Here is a 21268-nt window from a genome sequence, read left to right as displayed (position 1 = left end):
TCAAATGTATTGAAATATATCATTAAAATACAAAAATGTGTTAGACTTGCATTAATTCGGATTACAAAACATGACACTTTATGTGTATTTAAACAGTTATTTACAGAACATTGGATTCAAATAGAGGGAAAAATAATCTTCGATTTCTTTAATTCGGAAAGTTAATTAACACTCAGAATGAGATTTCACGATATCAGATGAAATTAAAACCGCATTGAAATTGCTGATCGGAATTGACTGGGATTAAAGTAAACCAATCGGAATTAAAAGAGATAAATTTAATAATATCCAACCACTTGTTGGTACAAGTATATTCAGAATCGACATTTGTCGATACAATTATATGCATGTTTATTATTCTTCGCTAAATACTTTTATTGAGCTATAACTGCGACAAATATGTTTTATTTATTGAGAAAATGTTGCAGAAATATATGTCAAGATATAGAATTTCATCTCTTTTTCATATTTTTTATTTATTTTTAGTTCTGTTTCAATATTCCTCATTTAAATATTGTTTTTTAATAATTAACTATAATACATTAATATTGTATATAATATTATGTACGATTTTAATTTTTTATTTTAGTTAATTATATATATATATATATATATATATATATATATATATATATATACTAGAGAAGAACAATATTACAAGAGAGGAAGAGAAGAATAAATAATAATATAAAAATATTATACATATAAAAATCTTCAATTATAAATTTTTATAAAAAATATTAATTCCTGTACTATTATGTGACAAAATTTTAAATATAAAATTTACCACGCAATGATTTCGATTTGAATATTTTTATACACAAACAATTCAAACTCTTCCGAAACAATAATCCCAAACTTTTTTATTTTTATTTTCTTTTTATTCTATTTACAAAGCATATTCAATATATCTTTAACACACAATATTTCCGTATTGTTAATCATCAGACATATTGAGAAATTAAATTAAATTTAATAAATTTAATTTTTTTATTTTATATAAAATTAGATCTTTTCTATTTTAACTCTAGTTTTTTATGCATCATACTGGCTTAAATGTTACATTATATTACTCTCGAATTAAATCACTTCCTGAATGGGAAAGCTAATGTTTCAATAAATTATCATCAGCCGAACGTATCTTAAAATAGTACGAAAGTTACGATATCGAGCATCGTACTTGAACTGTGTGATATTAATACATTACAGAGGTGTATATAATTTTTTTTTCTTTTTTTTTGTGTTCTCTATGGGAGGGTAAATTCGCCAGAACCCTTCGACACGTGCGCGAGCGTGGGCGCGTGCGAGCGCGACGCCACGTCGTGTGCCGGTAGTTCCTTCTCTGAAACCGGCTCTCGACGCGCCTTCAGTCGCGTTCCGCGCGCCGTACGAGCGGGTGTGTTTTTGCTCTTGCATTTTGCTCTCCGTTAGAGATCATTCTATTCTTTACTCATCCGTCTATTCGAAAGATACGTTCGACGGGAATGTGACGTAACCGGAAGTTTGAGCCTAAACCGACAAACCTACATAATACGAAATAAATAAGCATAAAACGAGCCGTCGAATAATCGTCAACGAAACGTATGTTAAACGTCACATAAAATTCAATTTTTACAAAAAATTATGAACTTCTCGATACATCTGATAAGATCAATAATAAATTAATTGCTATATTTTGTCGAAAGAGCGAAACCCTGATCTGATTTGCTGATCGCTTGTTTCATGCAAGGTATCGCGAAGCATATCTACGTTCAAAATTGACTGATAGTGTTTTAGCAATGGTGTTCGAGGGATGATTCTTTATCGAGTAATCCGAGTAATATTTTTCCATGTTTGAAACACAATTGTGATGAATTTCCCATGATAAATGGGGATTCGATTGAATACAAGCGTGCCGATTTCATGGATATCCTTGCTTTAAAATAGATAGCACTCGGGGGAGTAGTGTAACCTGTTGCAGAATACGATATCGAGACACTTTAAATGGCCGTAAGATTATTCTTCATTATTGTTTCAGTAAAGGTCACTTTTTCCCCTTCTAAAATCAATATTGCGCTTCATTCCTAATCACTGCAGTTTTTCGGGTATGTGTAATAAGTAAGACTAAGTAAATTAACTTTTGATAATGTCGTCATATATAACATTAATACTAGTATCGACAGTCATTTTGTCTTCAGATATTTTGGGCATCAGGTGTAATGTGATAGTTTACTTAAAATATGTGTAACTCATTTATTTTTAGACTAGCTCATTTTAAAACACATTGTACTAGAATTATTTTGTGATTAATACTAATATCTAGTAATTTAAATTGATATATTCATAATTAATTAATATATTCATTGACGATAAAAATTTGGTGGTGATAAATAGTACGATAGGATTAGAAAATTATATTGAATTATATTTTATTTCTTTTTATTCAATTATCTAATTTTCCTTTTTATCCAAATAATGTGTTTAATGAACGATCAATGTATTCATAATCTTTGTATTATTTTTGTATAACAGAGTTTTAGAAATTTTATCGTTAATTATCTTTTATAATCTTTCCATACAGAATTCATTTTACTTTGTTAAATTCGTTGTATAAAAATTGATAGGATCAAAATATGCGAAATCTTTGATTACATTTCTTTTGTTTTTATTTTACATTTGTCACCATTTTTAAAATATTGATGTTAAATTTTGTATTTTAAAATTGATAATAAATTCACATTGAAAACAAGAATAAAGTAATTGATGATGAGCAATTTGATTTTCAAATCTATGCATTCAAGTTCCCTTTGCTGGTTTTTATTTTTTAGAACAAAAGAGTGCGTATCGGAATATTTTTCTTTTATCCTTATTCTCTTCTCAATGCAATAAATTTTCAGTTATTCTGGGATAAAACCTAACATATATATAATTGTTTCTTTTTATTTTTATAATATGAAAAATATTTTTATCTCTCCAGTTTATACATATTTTTCGGGAATTTATATTATTAAAAACATTAAAAACCGGAATAAAACAAAATTAGAAACAAGCTGACATGCAACAGTTTCATAAATCATCACTTTTGTTCTATTCTTTACATTTTTTCTTTGTCCTTTAATTTAAAACCTGCGTACAACTTTCCATATACGTTAATAATATTTTAAATGTTTTCTCTTAATGTCTTTTTGGACAAATAATCACAATGGATCCGTAAATTGAGAATTCAAAAAGTTAAAAAAAAGGATAAGACTTGTTAGTTAGGTTTTAAAGAGAAAGAAAAGTAAAATTATAAAAACGCAGTCATGCTTTGTGCTTTGAACATCCAATAATAATTTCCTGTAAATCTCTCCAACACGATTGCTCCGTCTCTATCGATATTATGTTTTTCTTTGAACACGTAGATCATGTATGTCATAATAAGTTATGATTGCATCGTACACGGAGATCAAAGAGAGATCATCCATCGTTGATATTTATCTTTTTAGAATCAGTAGCTCGTAATACCTTGTAACATTCTTTACATGCGGCGAGTAGAAACAGCCGGAGCATGTCAGACGCGCGCAATAAGCTACGGTTTCAAGATCCGATGTCTCAAAAGAACTCGATCAAAAATTTCAAAATCTTTCGAGTACATTGATAGATCACTTAACTAAAAACGTAATACGATTGTTATTGCCATAATTACTATACTAATAATAGTACTAGATATAATAATACAAACAATGAGACACTATGATTTATTATTTTTATTATATATCACAGACATTCTTTGTTTTACGAAAACGACAAATGGATATGTTATATTATTATTTCTTTAATGTAGCATTTTTTTATAATCAACTTTTAGATAGTGTTTAATTATATAAAAATATGAAATATATTTGAAAAAAGATACAATTAAATTTAAAAAAAAATTTATTGTATTCTTTCAATTTGAAATCTGTACAGTTTTTATATGCAATTTATATCACATATTAGAGATACGTTTAATACAATATAAAAAAATATAAAAATAATATAATATATTACAACAAATAATTAATAAATAATTTTACGTTTTTTTTAATTATATATACAAAATAAATTTTTTTCTCTCTTTGTGTTCCTCTCTCTCTCTTTATTTTAAATATGTATCCGTTGTCTATATTATTTATAAATTTTGTTTATTTTCAAGAAAGAATTATGTAACAATAGTTATTTATTTATTAATAGTAATTTTATATAACAATAATAACCTTATATAACAATTATAATTTTAGTTATCATTTTTATTTTGTAATTTCCGTAAAGATGAATTGCACAATTTATTCACTATAACTTTTTACATATTTTTATATAATTTGAATATATTTTATTTCTGTGTCAAAGAGGATAGCATTTTTAACGTCAAAATAAATTTTGTTTATTTTCTGCTGTTATGAATAAATTAAAACAATTCGTGAAATAGATATGCCTGGCTGAAAATAAAACAATTTTCAATAAAATTTCATAAACCTTGTGAAAAATATTGCTCACAGAAGAGAAAGATAGATTTTATAAAAGAAAAATGAATACAGATAGATAGACAGATAGATAAATAGATAGATAGATAGATAGATAGATAGATAGATAGATAGATAGATAGATAGATAGATAGATAGATAAGTAGATAGATAAATAAACAGATAGAAAGGGAGAGAGAGAGAGAGAAACAGACAGACAGAGAGAGAGAGAGAGAGATGTTGCGATTGTTTTTGAAAATTTGCGCTAGAATCAGATGCGTTCATGGCATTCATGTTGCATACAATAACAATTTCGAGATTTTCCAACAAGGCAATATTCTTTTTCCAACAAGAATATTGCCGCAAGGATACAATCTTGTTAAAGAATAAATCACTTCTTCAAAGAAATATTTTCTTCGTTTTTCTTTTTCTTTCTTTCAAAACATAGCCATGAATACGGTGCACGATAAAATATTGCGGCAGAAAGCTTTTTCAGAAGAAAAGATTCTTCTATCCCGCGATAGTGAACGGATAATCCTGTTCCACATGAATCGATTCATGTGACTACTTAGAGAACGTCTATCATGTCTGAATATTAAGTCTTGCCACCGGATATATTATCTTTATTGAATTATGAATGAATTAAATTTAGTATTATTTGTATTATCAAATTATGTTTTAAGAGACATTATTTTTCTTGAGATTGAGTTTGATTGAAAACCATAGTTTATAAAATATAAAACCTCTTCAGTTTATAAAAAAAAATCTTTTGATATATGTATTTATTTATATGAACGTAACTCACAAGACCTGATTCTTGATTGCATTTAATATCAAAAGCAAAGCGTGCGTCGATTTGTTTATAAAATTTTATAATTGTAATTCGCTTAATACGGTAAATTGTGTTTCTTATATATATATATATATATATATATATATATATATATATATATAACAACTATGCGATGTCAGTAAACATTTCACATATTCTTAAATACAAGTAATATAAATGTATTGATAATACATTTATGTAACCTTTTTTTATATTCAAAGATAAAAAATGAATATTACAAATAATACTCTTACAAAGTAAATGTAGGTTGAGGTAAAGGATTTTTAATATTTCACAGCATATGGCACACAATCGTTGAATCACATTATTACCAAATACTGCTTTCAAAGACAAATAAAATTATAAATTAAAGTAAATTAAAGTATATTGAAATAAGATATTTGTAGGATCTGAACATAAAGCTCGGAAGTAATGCTATCAGGCTGCAATCCATGCAGAAATGTAGTTTGCCACTTGGCATATCAAAATAAACGTACATATGGTGCAAACACTTGCCTTTGATATTAGATGTAACATAAGTAATCGAAACTGTTTGATGAAATGCGGTTAGTTTAATACTTGTTAAACGATTAAAACTAATCGCGCGGTCGACATACCATTGCGGCACGTGCAGGATAGAAATCAGTATAGTTTCAATATAGTTCAGTATATACGGTTTAGTATAGTTTCGAGCGAGATTTAGATTCCGATGTAACGAACATTCAAAATTGATCTCTATGTTTATCTATCATAGTGGCAATTTATTTAAAACAAATTGATGTTATCAAAATAACATCAGTTGCGACTTGATAAACTCTATATATATAATGTATACATAGAGTTTATCAAGTCGCAACTGATGTTATTTTGATAACATCAATTTGTTTTAGATAAATTGCCACTATGATAGATAAACATAGAGATCAATTTTGAATATATATATATATATATATATATATATATATATATGTATATGTATATGTATATAGAGTTGATCAAGATATTAATAGACTATAATAATAGAATTTCATGTTTTCAAAAAGAAAAAGTTTTTTAGTGTTACTTTTTCTTTTGAATCTTAGAATCCAAAAATTATAGGATATCTCTCTCGAGCGGTTTTATTGTTGAATTGAGGATAATAAAGATAGGACACAGTCTTTTAATGCACAGACAATTTGACTACTTTATTTTATCACAACGATGATGATACAAAATCAGACCAGTTATATCGACTAGAAACTTATAGAGACGCGTGCTTATCGATTTGAAGTTTGGAGTAAAGTGCGTGCTCCAGTATATTTTTCGGTAAAGAATCCTTAAAGGATCTCGAATCTTCGATATGCTCGGTCATATCCGGCACCTTAGCCCCATTGCGTTACGCAGCGCACTTTCGACATAAAAATATTCGTCCAATTGAGGTTGCAATTTTGCTTTGTAATCCATCAGCATCATGCGGTCTCCTTATTATACAAATATATCGATTACTATTATATGGCAAGATAACTTTTTTTGCAAACTCCAATCGTTTCTCTAAATTGTCGACGAATTTCAAATACTTTTCGAGAATGGCCCATGATGCATTGTGTTTGTACAGTACTTTTAAAATATCTTCTATGTACAAATGTATTTGTAGCTTTGTATTACCAAGTATTCCTTTTGTTGTAAGTAAACGATCAATGTCGTCCCATTCACCATAGGCAGCTTTAACTTGTGATTCTGAGAGAGCACTGTATGTGATATCACAACAAATGTATTTGGTGTATTGTAATGATGTTTACATGCATAATGCAGAGATTATCGAATAGAAGAATTCAAGCTCTTTATTATCCGTTTTCTGTTTGATTGTTATTTGCCATTCTAATATAAGATTCCAAAAACATGGCTTCTTTACAATCAAATAACATGACAAAATGCTTTCTGGCAATTTTGAAGTTTTTGCAGTAATCTGTTTGGATCTCTTGTGTTTCTTATAATAATATGAAGAACCTTCATAGCAGCAGTCAAAGAATGACCAAGCATTGTCAAAATATCAGTTATTTCATTTGTTTGCAGTCTTATGAAAAGATAATGTATATATATATATATATATATATATATATATATATATATATATATATATATTAACTACCTCTGGTCTTTCTATTAATAATCTTTACACAAGTGATCGTTTCAAAGTCTTTGTAAGAAATAATATTACCTTTAAAACAGCATTTCCATCTCCGCTTAAAATAGCAGCATCTAATAGAGTTTTGCTAGCAAAAGACTTGTATTGTTCCAATGAATATGACCAAGCAATATCTTTCTTAAAGTGATATCTTGTTGTTCAATAACTGTTTCTGTATTTACATTCTGTAACTTGTCTGCAGCTAAAATGCATGAAAGTGTCTTTTCAGATATAATCGAGAACAATGGTTTTGTCGTTTGAAGATCATCGGTAGATCTAAGATCTATTTTCGGAAAGTGATCTATTTGAGATTTTAGCCTACAATTTTTCAGTTTCATTCTTCAATACTTTAAACAATTAATCCACCTTATTGTTTTCGAAGCAGAATAATCGCTTTTCGCTGCTGAACCAAAATTCATCATCGTCTTTAGCGATGTTCATTTTGGTTTTTAAATATGTCTCGAACCTGTTTCAATAACCTTACCAGATTTAAAAATTTTTTACTAATATTTCTTTCAAAATATAATAATTTTTTCAAATATATTTCTAGAATTATATATAATATTTATATTTATTATTGGGAATAAAATGTAATCTAAATTAATAGAAATACGTATTAATTTTAATATTCATTTTTTATCTTCTCTTGCGAATATAAAGTACATAAATAACGTCAATACATGTATTATATACTTGTATTTATAAATATAAAATATTTTCTGATATTGCACAACTATTACGCACAACTATTACAAAAAACGCAATCAGAGAAATAAAAAGTATAAGCTGCGTTTAAATGTGACATATATATTCTCGTACGGATTGAACAATTTTTTAACCGTGCATAAAGTAAATCTCTGTTCCTCTCTCGATTGACAAAATGCGCTTGTTGTTCATGTACAAGTCCCTATTCAAGTGCACATTTTTCCATATCTATTCACTCGCGATACCTCGTGTCCATTTTCTCGATATAACTCGAAATCTTTTCAAGTTGCATCAAACATTTTTACAAATTATATTAATGCCCATAAAAATCGTAGCTACGAATGTTTAGTAAATAATAATTTTTATTTTCTCATTTTTATTTTACTCATATAAAATCGCGCGTTTCGTCTCATTCCAAGTTGATAAGAGAGAAAAATGAAAAAAAAAAGATAAAACTATGCGATACAACAAGCTCTACGCTTTCAAGAAATTATTCCCAGTCTTATTCTTATTGTTATGAAGATAGCATAATGAATAAATTCTTTCTTTACATGCCTTTAATGTTTTGCGTCAGGAAAGACAAGCATGACTTTCAATATACATTTTCTCAGAAACTTCTCCAAATTTGCTTTTAATATGATTACTTTATTATATACTGATGCACACAAAGGCAAGATAAATATATATGTTCATATTGTCATCAATTAATCTTTGATTTCGCAAAGTGATTTGTTTTAAAAAATATTCTCAAATCGAATACAATTGTTTGAGAGTAAAAACTCGTTTGCAGAGTACAAAATATTGAGAAAATATCTTAAAAAATTTAAAATACAAATCTAATTTATCATATTATAGCTAAATCATATTATACAGTTACATATATTTATGTTTCTTGCCTCATTATTTAATATGTAATTTACTTTGCTTTATTTGATAAATAATTAATGCAATGCTTCATTTGATGAAACAATTAATGCAATGTAAATCCTTTTAATTCTAATTGATTTTGATTATTATAAGCTAAAAATTTTTACGTGCACAGATATATGACGTTTAAAAAGGTCAACGAGATTCTGGTTTCAATTTTCCCATTCAATCTAAATGTCACTGAAAGAAGAATGTTCGTTACAACGGACCAAAAAATTTCAATTTGCGTTAATCTTTTTTTCTTTGTTTTTTCTACGATGCCAAATGATGTTAACGCGCGTATTAATGTATTCCGGAAATGTAAGATACGTATCACATGGCGCGTCAAGACTAAGTATGAGATAATCAAAATAAACGATTAGTTACCAAAAATAAACGTTTAGAGAGAACTGTTTTGAGAATATAAAATAGAAACGTCGCGTAGGAGAAATTTTTCATTAATTAGTAGTCAACTGTGCGCAACAGACCTATAATTTTCTCGTAGTCGACGTGAAATGCCACGCTAACCACTGAAATCACTAAATTAAATGGGCGCTGCGAAGAATATATTGACTTTAACGAATATCGTCTACATCTTAAATTGCTATAATACATTCATCTTTCAAACATTGTTTAGTTTATTTGTATAACATGTAATTCGTTTACATGTAAATTTATATATAAAATAAAACTTGCATATAAATTTTTAAATATTTTTATCTTAACTTATGTATATAAATTTAAAGTTTTTTAACACGATTCTAATATTATTAGGTTAATATTATAATAATATTCATCGTAAAACTTCATAGAATTCCCTTCATTATATTATAATATATATGCGTCTATTTTCTTATGCAAAATATGTATACAGAAAATCAATCTAAATATCATTTATATCATATTTATGTATAGACTAAAATTTATTTGAAGAAAGTTTATTCTAAGACTTAGAGACTATTATTTATTATATCAAATAACGAATCGTTTATTTCTCGCAGGAATTAATTGACTAAATTAAGACAAAAGACGAAATTATTGAAAAAAATTTATGTCTATCAAAAGTGATACAGAAAATTTTGTTTAATGTCCACTATCACAGTAGCTGTTTGTCAGTCAGTGTTGCTATTAATATAAGCGCCTTCGCAATAATTAATTCCGACATCATCGTAATATATCATTCGATTCTCGGCAAGATTTAGAAAGTCGAAATATTCATGAGCGGACAAGAATAGTCATGATATGATGTACAAATAAGCCGGATTTTCTGTTCAGTAGTATCCAGCGAATCGGAAGTAAAAATCGGAGCTATAATTCTTCTATGTGGCAGATTTTTGGAGTGAAAAAATATCGTAGCTGAGCTCTTGGCGAACATACACATACAACGAGATGGCTTGAGCGTAAGTTTTCGCGATATCAACTCATTTGTCCATTTTTCTTGGTCATTTCTTTCGCAAGATGGATGATATGATCGGCACAATTAACAATTTCTTTACTTTTTAACGTGGCTAACTCATTGTCAGTAATTAAAATCTATTTAGCTTAAGCGGCTTCTAACATGATGCAATATCGTTATAAACAATGTTTGAAAAAATTATGCTAATTTTTACATTACATCAATATATAAAGGACGGAACTTATGTTTTGAGCGCAAATTTTATAAATTGTATTTATCGCAGTTGAAAGCAATTATTTTTAATTTCTGCGATGTTATGAGAAGAAAATATTTAAATATTATATCAATAATAATATAATAATATAATAATATAATTTTTATTATTTCTTTTTCATAATACATCACAAAATTTGGAATAAATAACGATATAGTGGTATATTATTTAATATTTATTTAAATTTATTGCAAATGTTTAAAAAAATAAGTCATTTGATTTACTTGCAAATTATGTAGTAAACTTGTATAGTGAAAGCCCATATATATGTAAAATGACTTTGTGCTTTCTCGATATATCTCAAAAATTGTACGAAATATTAAAAAATGTTTTATACCAAAGTTTTATGATAGAAATATCTCTATTTAATTACATTAATAAAATTTCGATAAAATTATTTTGTGTTTTAAAGAGTTTTCAAAATTTTAGTCATATTATTAAATAAAAGCATTTTTAATATGAAACTTTTTTTGGAGTGGTTTCATCTCTCAGTCATTTTGGAACGGTAATTGAAAATTTCTAAATTCATCTATTTATTCTCTCCCTTCCCCTCCCTCTGTGTGTGTAAAATTTTATCAAATTAGAATTTTCGAGTTCATTTGCGAGGCTCCCTTATAAATTTTGTATTTTTCAATCACTTACAATTCTTCGTTTGTGCATTAAAAGTGATGAGACCCACGGATATATCTTGTTATTTTGAACATGTTTCAATCGAGTCGTTTGATTATTCCTGGTGTACCGAGTGAGTCGCGAAATAACAAATACGGGATACGGTGAAACTTTTTAAGCTCTTATAATTGCTTCATCAGGAGAACTTGCAACAAGCAAAAATCAAAACTATTGTGGAAATAGCGGTGTTTCGCGGAGTGAAAGAATCGCGCCGTCAATAGAGATGAAATCGGTCGAATCGAACTTATGACTATTGCATGGCAAACTTGCAAAGTGAAAATCTGAGCGGTGGATGTTATTGATCAATACAAACATGTTCGGAAACGCGAATCAAGTGCGATCAAGCGAATGTAATCAGACGGCCGACCAAGGATTGAGGAACTTCACCGACGAACTCTGTGAAGCACTACTGGATTACATCAATGTCACGTCACAACCGGATGTCAATATAACGGAAGAAATTGACTCGTTTTACTTCTACGAGGTGAGTGAAGGATTGTTGCAGTTTCGAGTTCGCATTTCACGTTGCAAATTGCGAGAAACAATGCGGGGACATGTATCGCGTGTGACATGCAATTTTTGGAACTCCTGTCATTTTTGAATCGTTAAGCTGTCGCGTAAAAAAGTTACTATGCGACAGGAACATGGTATAGAAATATTGAATAAATATTTGTTACTCTGCAGATTTCAAAATATTTGCACTATATATTTTGTTTTTCAATATTTTTATATTTTAATTATATATATATATATATATATATATGTATGTGTGTGTGTGTGTGTGTGTGTGTGTGTGTGTGTGTGTGTGTGTGTGTGTGTGTGTGTGTGTATCTGATTATATTAATATTTACATTCATCTTTATTTAATTTTATTTTTGAAATTAAAATTTAATTGCAAAAATGTTATTTTAATTTTATTTTTGTTTTTGTTATAATAAGAGAAAGAAGTAATTTGAAATGAAAATCATTCTTGCCGATAATATAAATGACTCAATTATTATTGCGCATAAATACATGTATTTTTTACATTTGAAAGATTTTCAAATTTTGAATGCGCAAATTATGGCACAATAGGTAGAAAATTACCAGTTAAAACTGAATTTTAAGTCATGCAGCGTACGTTCCATTACCATACTTTATTTAGGATATTCATGAATGAAAGATTTTTTTCTCTTAAATAATCGTCATGCATTGCGCAAAAAATTCATACTTTGAAATAGAATTTCGCTTATCCGCGCTTTTTTATCACGCTCCAGGATTTGCTCTGATAAAAGTGCAACTATTATTTTACAACATTTTTTAACAAAATATAATAAATGTTCTCTTAAACGTTAGAACTACTTTTCATGAATTTTCTTGTAATACATGATCGAAAAAATTGTGCTACGAATCACGAACATTCTTTTTTCTTTCTTTTTTTTTGATTGCTCGCTCTATTGGAAATATGCCGCTTCTTATTATCGAACGAAACCTTATACATGAGCAATGAAGCAAAATATTTCGTGACGTTTGTTTGTGCTTGTCTGCATTTTTCACTAGAAAAGAAATACAGACAAATATGACAACAATAACAGTGTTTGGAGTAAATTAAGTCCCCTATATTTTAAATTTAGATTTTAAAAGTACAAAAATTAGATTAGGAAAAATTAAGCTAGCGAAAATTTTATATCACGTAATCTTCGTTTCTCGAAAGTACATAAAGACAATTTTAAAATAAGCTTTTGCATCTACACATCTTATGACAGTAATTATCTTATGTGTTAGAAGAAATTATATGCAAAAATGCATAATTGTCAGTTTTTAAAAATATATTGAAAATAATTCTTAGAAAGAAATATTTTTCAATTAAAGTTATTGGATATTACATACTCAATTTTCTTCTCGCTTGTCAATTTACGAAATTGCTCGAAGCAAAGCGCTGTCGCTTTCAAGAAGGAGAGAGTAAAATGTATAAAATACCGGCAATAAATTTCATCAACAATAATCGTGCTCCGGATCAAAGTAACCCCGATCTACGATAACTTATTACTTGCAGTTCTGTTACCGTTATCGTCTATGTAAATCGCATTTTCCATGTTGAGAAAATTAGACGAGAAAAAATTATAGTACTCCTATTTTCGCAGCGTAATCGGTTGATACACTGCTCGCTTTTCAACTGCAATTCAAGAATTTATTCTATATCTATATCGTCATTATAGATTTCGTTAAAAAAAGTGGAATAAAATAAAAAATAAAAACGTAGAAATTAAAAACTAATTTTAAATTATTATATTTTAAAACTAGTTTTTAAATTATTATCAAATCGATTCAGATTGACTCAACTTATTTCAACTCATAGGATTAATAAAGAATAATAAAGAAATATCCTTATTATTTTATAAAAAATAATATTACATTTCTATAATATATTAAAAGTAGTTTTAATCTTATTACGAGAATTTAATCAATAAGAAATTTAAAGGAACAATTGAGATATATCAAACTTTATATTATAAATTATTACAAATATATGTTACACATATATATATAAACTTTATGCTGAGTGAAACATATTCTTTTTTTAATATCAAGTTCAATTTTATTTTGTGCTATTTTGTATCTGATAAAATGAATGATATATTCGATGAAAATTTAGATTAATTTATACACAGAGAAAAAGGACATTCTTGTTTTGAAAATATATTTAGTTTTAACATGAAAATCTTAAAATGAGATTGCGTTAATGAAAGAAAAATATAATTGCTTGAATAATTGCTTACTTGAATGAAGTCATTTTATATAGTTCAACCAAGAAAAGTATATTCTTATGATTTAAGATTTAATTTTCTTGAATGGAAAAGAAACAATGTTAGATAGAAAATAACATTTTTAAATCAAAGATTATAATTTTCTTAAAGTAGAATTATATATTTTTGAGCTGACAATTACAATATTAAAATAAGATTGTGATATTGTTGAAATTTAAAATTAAATTCTTCTAAGAAGATTATAAATTGTTGCGTATATACGAAACAATGAACGCGTTAGTTTAAGTATATAAGTTTTGATTTGACATTTATTCTTTTTCTGTGTATAAACTTTAATTTATAGGAAATAATTCAAATACACACACAATATATTACAAGTATGAAATAATTTTATAATATATTTTTAAATAATAGATGTTTCAAATTTTTTCCTTATCTTATATATACGTACATATGTATGATATATATACACACACATGAACTCATTGTTCTCGCCTATGAGATTCTTCTCACATCTCTCTTGGTATCTCATTATTCGCGTCTGCTTGCAATCGCGTATATCGCGCGCACTCTGAAGTCTAGACGGTTGCATCGCGCGTATTAAAACTACAACGACGACGATGACGACAACGAAGGTTCCCTTCTCTCGTGTACTCTCCTCTCGCGATTGCAGAAACCATGCCGGAGGAACTCGCTTATTTTTACTAGGAATGCGCCCCGAGCTGAAGCCATGAGAGAAAAAGAGCTTGAAAGCGGATGGAAAAAGAGAGGGAAAGAGGGGGTCATTGACGCGCGATGCTGGAAACAGGCGTCCGATAAAATTAAGCTGCCACGAAACGGCCGAGACAGTGAAAACAATTCTTTTCTCATCTTCCTATTCTTTTTCTTCCTGCACAGTTGCCTGTGACATCTTTCAAGCGAAATAAGTGACGTAATGACAATAATGACTGCATTAAAATAGATTTTGTCTATTGTAATAGTATTCAAAATGTTTCTAATCGCAACTACGAAATTATGTTTATGAACAAGCGTTTCACGCAGTTTAACTTCTCTAATATCTCGCATACCTTTCTATCTGATCTCACCTTATATTTATATATTTATATTTCATTAGTGCTCACTTTTATTTCTTCATGTGCCTGTCTTATTTACAGATTTATTGACAAGCCGAATTTTTTTTGAACTAAAAATTTTTAATTAAAATACATCAGTAGATGCAAAATAATAACGAAAAAATTTCAAAAATTTTCACATGTTTTCACGAATCGAGTTTCAAAGAACAAAAATTCAGTTTTTTTTCCCTTTAATTTTAGGTAAATTTTGATTCAACAAAAATTTTATTTTTCATGTAACTTTAGTTTAATTTTATTTTGATGGAAATTTTAATTTTTAATTTTTATTTTGACAGACATTGTTTATATAATTTCTAGCAAATGCTGATTATTATATGATTTCTAGCAAAATCCTGATATTAAAACCAATTTTCTTTTAGTAAAATTTCAATTTGAGCTTTATCAGTTATATACATTTTTAAATAAACAGAAAAACAACGATATTCGAGATACGAAAAATTTATTTATAAATTGATCAAAGGATTTGTAACTGCTTGGTAACGGTATTCTCCTAGCATCTCTTGTTGGTGTCATCCAATTTACGCTTATCTAGTTTCTCTCGCAAACGTGTACGAATTTCACTACATTACTGCCGGTATAAGGTACATTGTATGTATCCAGCTGCGCGTGGATTGAGCTTATTCGGCGCATCTGTACCACGTTACGAAACAATACATGTTCCGTTCCCTGCTGAAGCCGCAAATGGTAGCGAGCATTTCCTTTACATCTTCAAAAACTGAACATCGACAATCTTTGTTTCTAAGACTATTGACATGATATAGGATCATATATTGTTAAAAAAACATTCTTTCATTCTTATGTGTTGTTTGTATATGTTGTTTGTATGTACAATCCCAGCAAAAAGTAGCTGAAAATCAATATTGACGAATATATCCATTTTTTGTGTATTTTGAGTAAAAAATTGTGTGGAATTTATTGCGTTTTTACTGAAATATTCCGAATTTTGTTCATCGAAATGATTAACTTTTGGCAGAAAATTTCGCCTTGTGAGACAGATACATGGCTAACTTTATTGAATTATATTTAATATCTTTTTAATCAGTTAGTACTTGTATAATATTATTTGACCAAATATTTCCTTTGTATCTAAACTTGTGCAAATTTTAAACAAATTCTGAATATTAATTCCATGTGTTTTTGTCATTTGAATCGACGTGGTTATACGTTTCCCATAAGAACACATGTTAATTCAGTGCAAATTAAAATCCTTCTAACTTGTGAACACTTTAGTGAATCGATTTAAAAATTGTGCGGAAGATTCTAAACATATGTAAGGACATTCTGTACAATTTTCATTAAATTCTCATCATTAAATTCTCAATATTTTGAAAATAAGTATAAAACATCCTTAACATTATTATATCTGCATATCGATTGCGCTTTACAAATCAAGATTAGTGAATTTTGAATTATGAAGATTTTTTTCCAAGATAGGGTCGATGAATATCAAGCATAGTAAGATCGTGAAAATATCAAGTAAAGATATATAAAATGAGAAGTCACGGGAAGATATTCCACCCAAATGTAACATTGTGATCCCAAAGGACGAAACGATTTTCTACTCTCGCGTAATCCAGGGTTATAACGCAACGAAAGTTTTCTCATTCCCGCATAACTCGGTCTCGTAAAAACAAGTATCCTTCGTAAGTCTGATTGAATGTTACGAGCTATCATATACTTCTTATGATACTGGACGACCGTTATACGCGAAAATACGAGGTAGCTGAGTAAAACATGTATTCCACGGAATGCAACTTAATGTGTAATAACACGGAATAAAACTTTACCACGCAATGCTAATGAAGCATTGCCAAAGGCTTGATTTTTCGAACCCGAGAGAGAAAGCGACACGTCGATGCTCAGTCCTCAAATTAATTCGTACGAAAAATGCTCTTGATAAAAGCGGCAAGGGAGTATGATAAAAAAGTTTGCAGTTTTTGTAAGAAAGTTTCGTCCCGTCAAAGACCTATCTGTGCTGTCTATTCTGATTGTGAGTTAGAGACGTTTCAACGGTCGCAATTAATCGTCGCTACTCCTTCTTTTTATCGATGAATTTATTGATTTCGTCAAAAATCAAATAACATAAGAAATTCAGCATTCACGTTCCTGATATTAAAACCAATTTTTATATACTTATTAATTGAAAGTATATTTGATATTGTAATGATGTGTACATCTGATATCGGAATGATATGTATATTTGATATTGAAACGAATATATTTGATTTCTCGTTTCATATTGGCGTTTTAATTCAGCACATCTATTCAATTGTAAATAATGCATTTAAGCACGCTAAATTACCTTCATTTTAGAAACCACGATTTTTATTTTTTTATATAAATGTGATATTTTAAAATATCACATTTATTTTATGATTCATTTATGATATTTTAAAATATCACGTTTATATAAAAAAATAAAAATCGTAGTTCCTAAAATGAAGGTAATTTAGCGTGCTTAAATGCATTATTTACAATTGAATAGATGCAAAATAATGATATTTTAAAAATCATGCGCGATTGAAGAGAAAAATATCGCTTTTCAATGTTTCATATGTAGGACGCAACACCCAACGGGTGAATTGGCAATTATTTGACGTTATCATTCCAGAGATAAAATCGGAATCTCTTTTTCCCTTGGGCGCGTACTTAAAATTGAAGTTTCTCTTCCGGGCGAACGATGTGTAAGAGCGAGGTCTCGTTCGGTCGCACGAAAAAAGACGGTTACTCGATGATGCGTGAATTCAAGAGCGCATAAGAGCGCGCGTAAGTGAAATTTCTTCTTAATCGATGCTGCGGAGAAAAAGCTACGACATTCCGCGGTTGTAGCCGTCGAATGTAATTGCAGGCGGAACGGTCGCGTAACAAGTTGCGCGCGTCGCGCTGAAAAAGAGCCTCGTAAAAATCATGTTCCCATTAGAGCCGTGCCGGCTCGTTCCCTTGATAAATTTTACGGTAGACGTACAACTTGGCACGTACCGCGCGTCCTCCCCGTGAAGAAAGTTATTTCCGCGGCCGTATATTTCATGACAGTCGGGCTACCGCACGAATTCTCTCCGTAAATTCTCTCGTGTAAATCGGCTTGACATACGCGCAGTGAGTGTCCCGACTATTCGATAAATTCGCTGCCAAAGTTGCGATTTATGCAACTTTTCACAGGCGGCTGGCCATTTGTCTTTCGTTAAAGCGATTAGAGACTATTCCTCGCGATAAAATCATGACAATGTACGCATTCGAAAGGAAAGATTCTGCTAATTCGGAAAATTTGTAAGGGAATCTGATGATATTTTTCATTGCAGGAATGTATTATTATGTTAAATTAAAAATATCGGTAATCTATTCAAATTACTTTCTAATATGTGAATGGGATTTATCTATGTCTAATCGTCAAAAAACATTTGAAATATTTATTTATTCGTATATTATTATGTATTAAAAATCGGTATATAAAATCTTTTATTAATATCAAGACGACATATTCTTAACTACATAATGGTAAAAAAAAGTTTTTAGGTTGAATCAATGAAATTTCTCGAGCGATCAGTATTTTTTTGTATGATTCTCTTAATTCGTATGCCGATAATAGGAATAATATCAACAAAGTTCTTGGAAATTAATCGAAACGATAATTTATTGCATTTACGCGCGCACAATATTTATGTAAGCTATCGACCGACTTAAGCTCCGATTAGCACATAGACAAATATCTCATTCTCTTGGACGGCACGCTTGCCTCTCCGCTTCCACTTTCCTTTTGTAGTATAGCCAGTTTGCTGAATAGACGATGAGATCAATTATAATCCGGACGCTATATCTCTTAATTAAGTATCACAAAGCGATGCCAGAACAATTCGATTGTTCCTTTCATTCTCGTCTTCCGTCGTTGAAGGTCTTATTAAAACGATTTGACGATTTGTTCACGATTTTATCTTTTTTAAGGCATGATTGCTCCTTAAATATAAAGATATTTGCATATAATCATATAAAAGCATACAAAAAATAGAAACTTTTCTTCATTTAAAATAATTAATAAAACACTATAAATTTTTATATAATTTCTTTTTAATATACTAGATTCATATACCTCATGATACTTTGATATTCTTGGCATGTAATTAACGTATTGCAAATGCAAATATCAACTATGTTTATATATTTTAAAGTTAAAATTATATTGCGAAAAAAAATATATATATATAAAATATTTACAAAAAATTTATTACTTAATTTTTTATTTTCTGAAAATTTATTTATATTTGCACAAGAATTATAACTTAAAACATTATTTTGAACAATAATTTAAGTAATAATTTAAGTAATAAGTAATTTCGATAAAATGGAATTGATCATTTTAATAAAATAAACAATAAAATGTATAAATTTATCATCATATCAATTGTTTTGTAAATGTATGCATGATTGACTTGATTTGTATTTAATTTATTCAAACGTTGGAATGTATTTATTAACACAAGTTTATACTGATATATTTATTATATATAATATATACAATATCATTATTGGATTATATGCTTCATAATTTAAATGCAAACGATTCAGAGCAAACAAAAATGTAAAAAAACAGAAACGACTGAGTCAGATTTATCGCGATAATATAAGCCACGCGTGATGCTAATTTTTATCGCTTAAACATTCTCTTTGCAATTATAATTACATACGAAAATTACTTGTTGCAACATATGCATGTTTAAATTTTATGACGTAAACACACTAATTTGCTCTCTTATACTTCAAAAATTATTTGTTATAAATTCTTACCAATCAGTACAATTCTTATAAATTATTAGCTGATGATTTTAAATAAAGATCAGATCAATTTTTCCGTAACTTTCAAATTTCCATCATTAAATATTTTGATTGTTTAATTAAATATCGAAAATTTTAGAAATTAAAAGTATAATATAAATCAAGTGTAAAATTTTATTACATTATCTTACTACGTTAGAAATTTTTAAGGTATTGCATAAATTCTAAAATATTATTATACAATATTCTAGAATTCTTGTTGAAAAATCTAGAGAATGTTTAATAAAACTTTACTGTAGAATTTAAATAAATTTATTTAATGTAATATATCATACATATTATGTAATATATGTAATGGGACGTTTATACCATTGATGAAATTGATATGATTATTTCAAATACAATAAAATAGTTTCGATGAAATATAGCAGAATATATATGTTTTATATTGCTTTTCTTTCTCTCTCTCTTCTTTTTCTCTCCTTTAAACAATTCAAATTCTACGATTATAATAAACACAATACAGTTTATTATATATTTGAATATAATTTTATGAAATGTAAAATTTCAGTATAAGTATATATAAATTTACAAAGGAAAATAAATTATATAAATAAATTATCGATCTTTTTATAGTCTAATTCAAAATATGACAACTCAATTTTTTCATTTATCATCGCAACTTCTCCAACTGATTCTTTCTAATTCATAAATGGAAACTAGCTGAAATGATCATCGAGATAATCACTGGAAAATTAATTATGCAGTCAGACGACAGCATTTAAGTTTCCTCGAATGAAAATTGTTACACTTGCTGTGAAACTGGTCATTAATCACTGTCAGAGTTTTCGCGATAAATAACCGTAATAAGTTATATTCATCTTAGGTTACCTAACATTTTAAATAATTAAAACTCGATAATTTTGTTGATAAATTTTATTGTGTGTTTTTTATAAATATATCATCCCTCCTTATTGCTAAAATTTGAAATATAAATATTATTTGTTCGTTTTATCTTATTTTACTTTATACGTATCGTATCATTGGAAAATTTGAAACTGAATCTTATAATATTATTAAATATAAATATATTAATATATAACTATATTTATATTTAATAAGATACATTGTTACTCTTTCTTTAACATAATTTTACACAATGTCAAAATATAATAATTATTTAATTATAAATTAATCTTCCTGCAATTTATGATT

General features: G+C 28.1%; 1 protein-coding gene and 1 pseudogene across 1 annotated transcript in view; one reads left to right on the top strand and one right to left on the bottom strand.

Moving 5' to 3' along the window:
• Positions 1-1115: 1115 nt before the first annotated feature.
• Positions 1116-21268, top strand: part of LOC105254109 (cardioacceleratory peptide receptor) — a 69854-nt gene continuing 49701 nt past the window's right edge. The window contains exons 1-3 of the mRNA XM_025411594.1: positions 1116-1581; positions 10343-10467; positions 11404-11890. Coding sequence (XP_025267379.1) covers positions 11699-11890 — 192 coding nt within the window. The 5' untranslated portion in view covers positions 1116-1581; positions 10343-10467; positions 11404-11698. The remainder of the gene's footprint in view (positions 1582-10342; positions 10468-11403; positions 11891-21268) is intronic.
• On the bottom strand, positions 6640-7897 carry LOC105254108 (annotated as a pseudogene).

The sequence above is a fragment of the Camponotus floridanus genome, unplaced genomic scaffold (genome assembly GCF_003227725.1).
Source record: "Camponotus floridanus strain SB8 unplaced genomic scaffold, Cflo_v7.5 scaffold40, whole genome shotgun sequence".
In the NCBI taxonomy this organism is placed as follows: Eukaryota; Metazoa; Arthropoda; class Insecta; order Hymenoptera; family Formicidae; genus Camponotus; species Camponotus floridanus.
The sequence above is the reverse complement of the archived record's forward strand: the minus strand, read 5'-3'. Positions and strand labels throughout refer to the sequence as shown.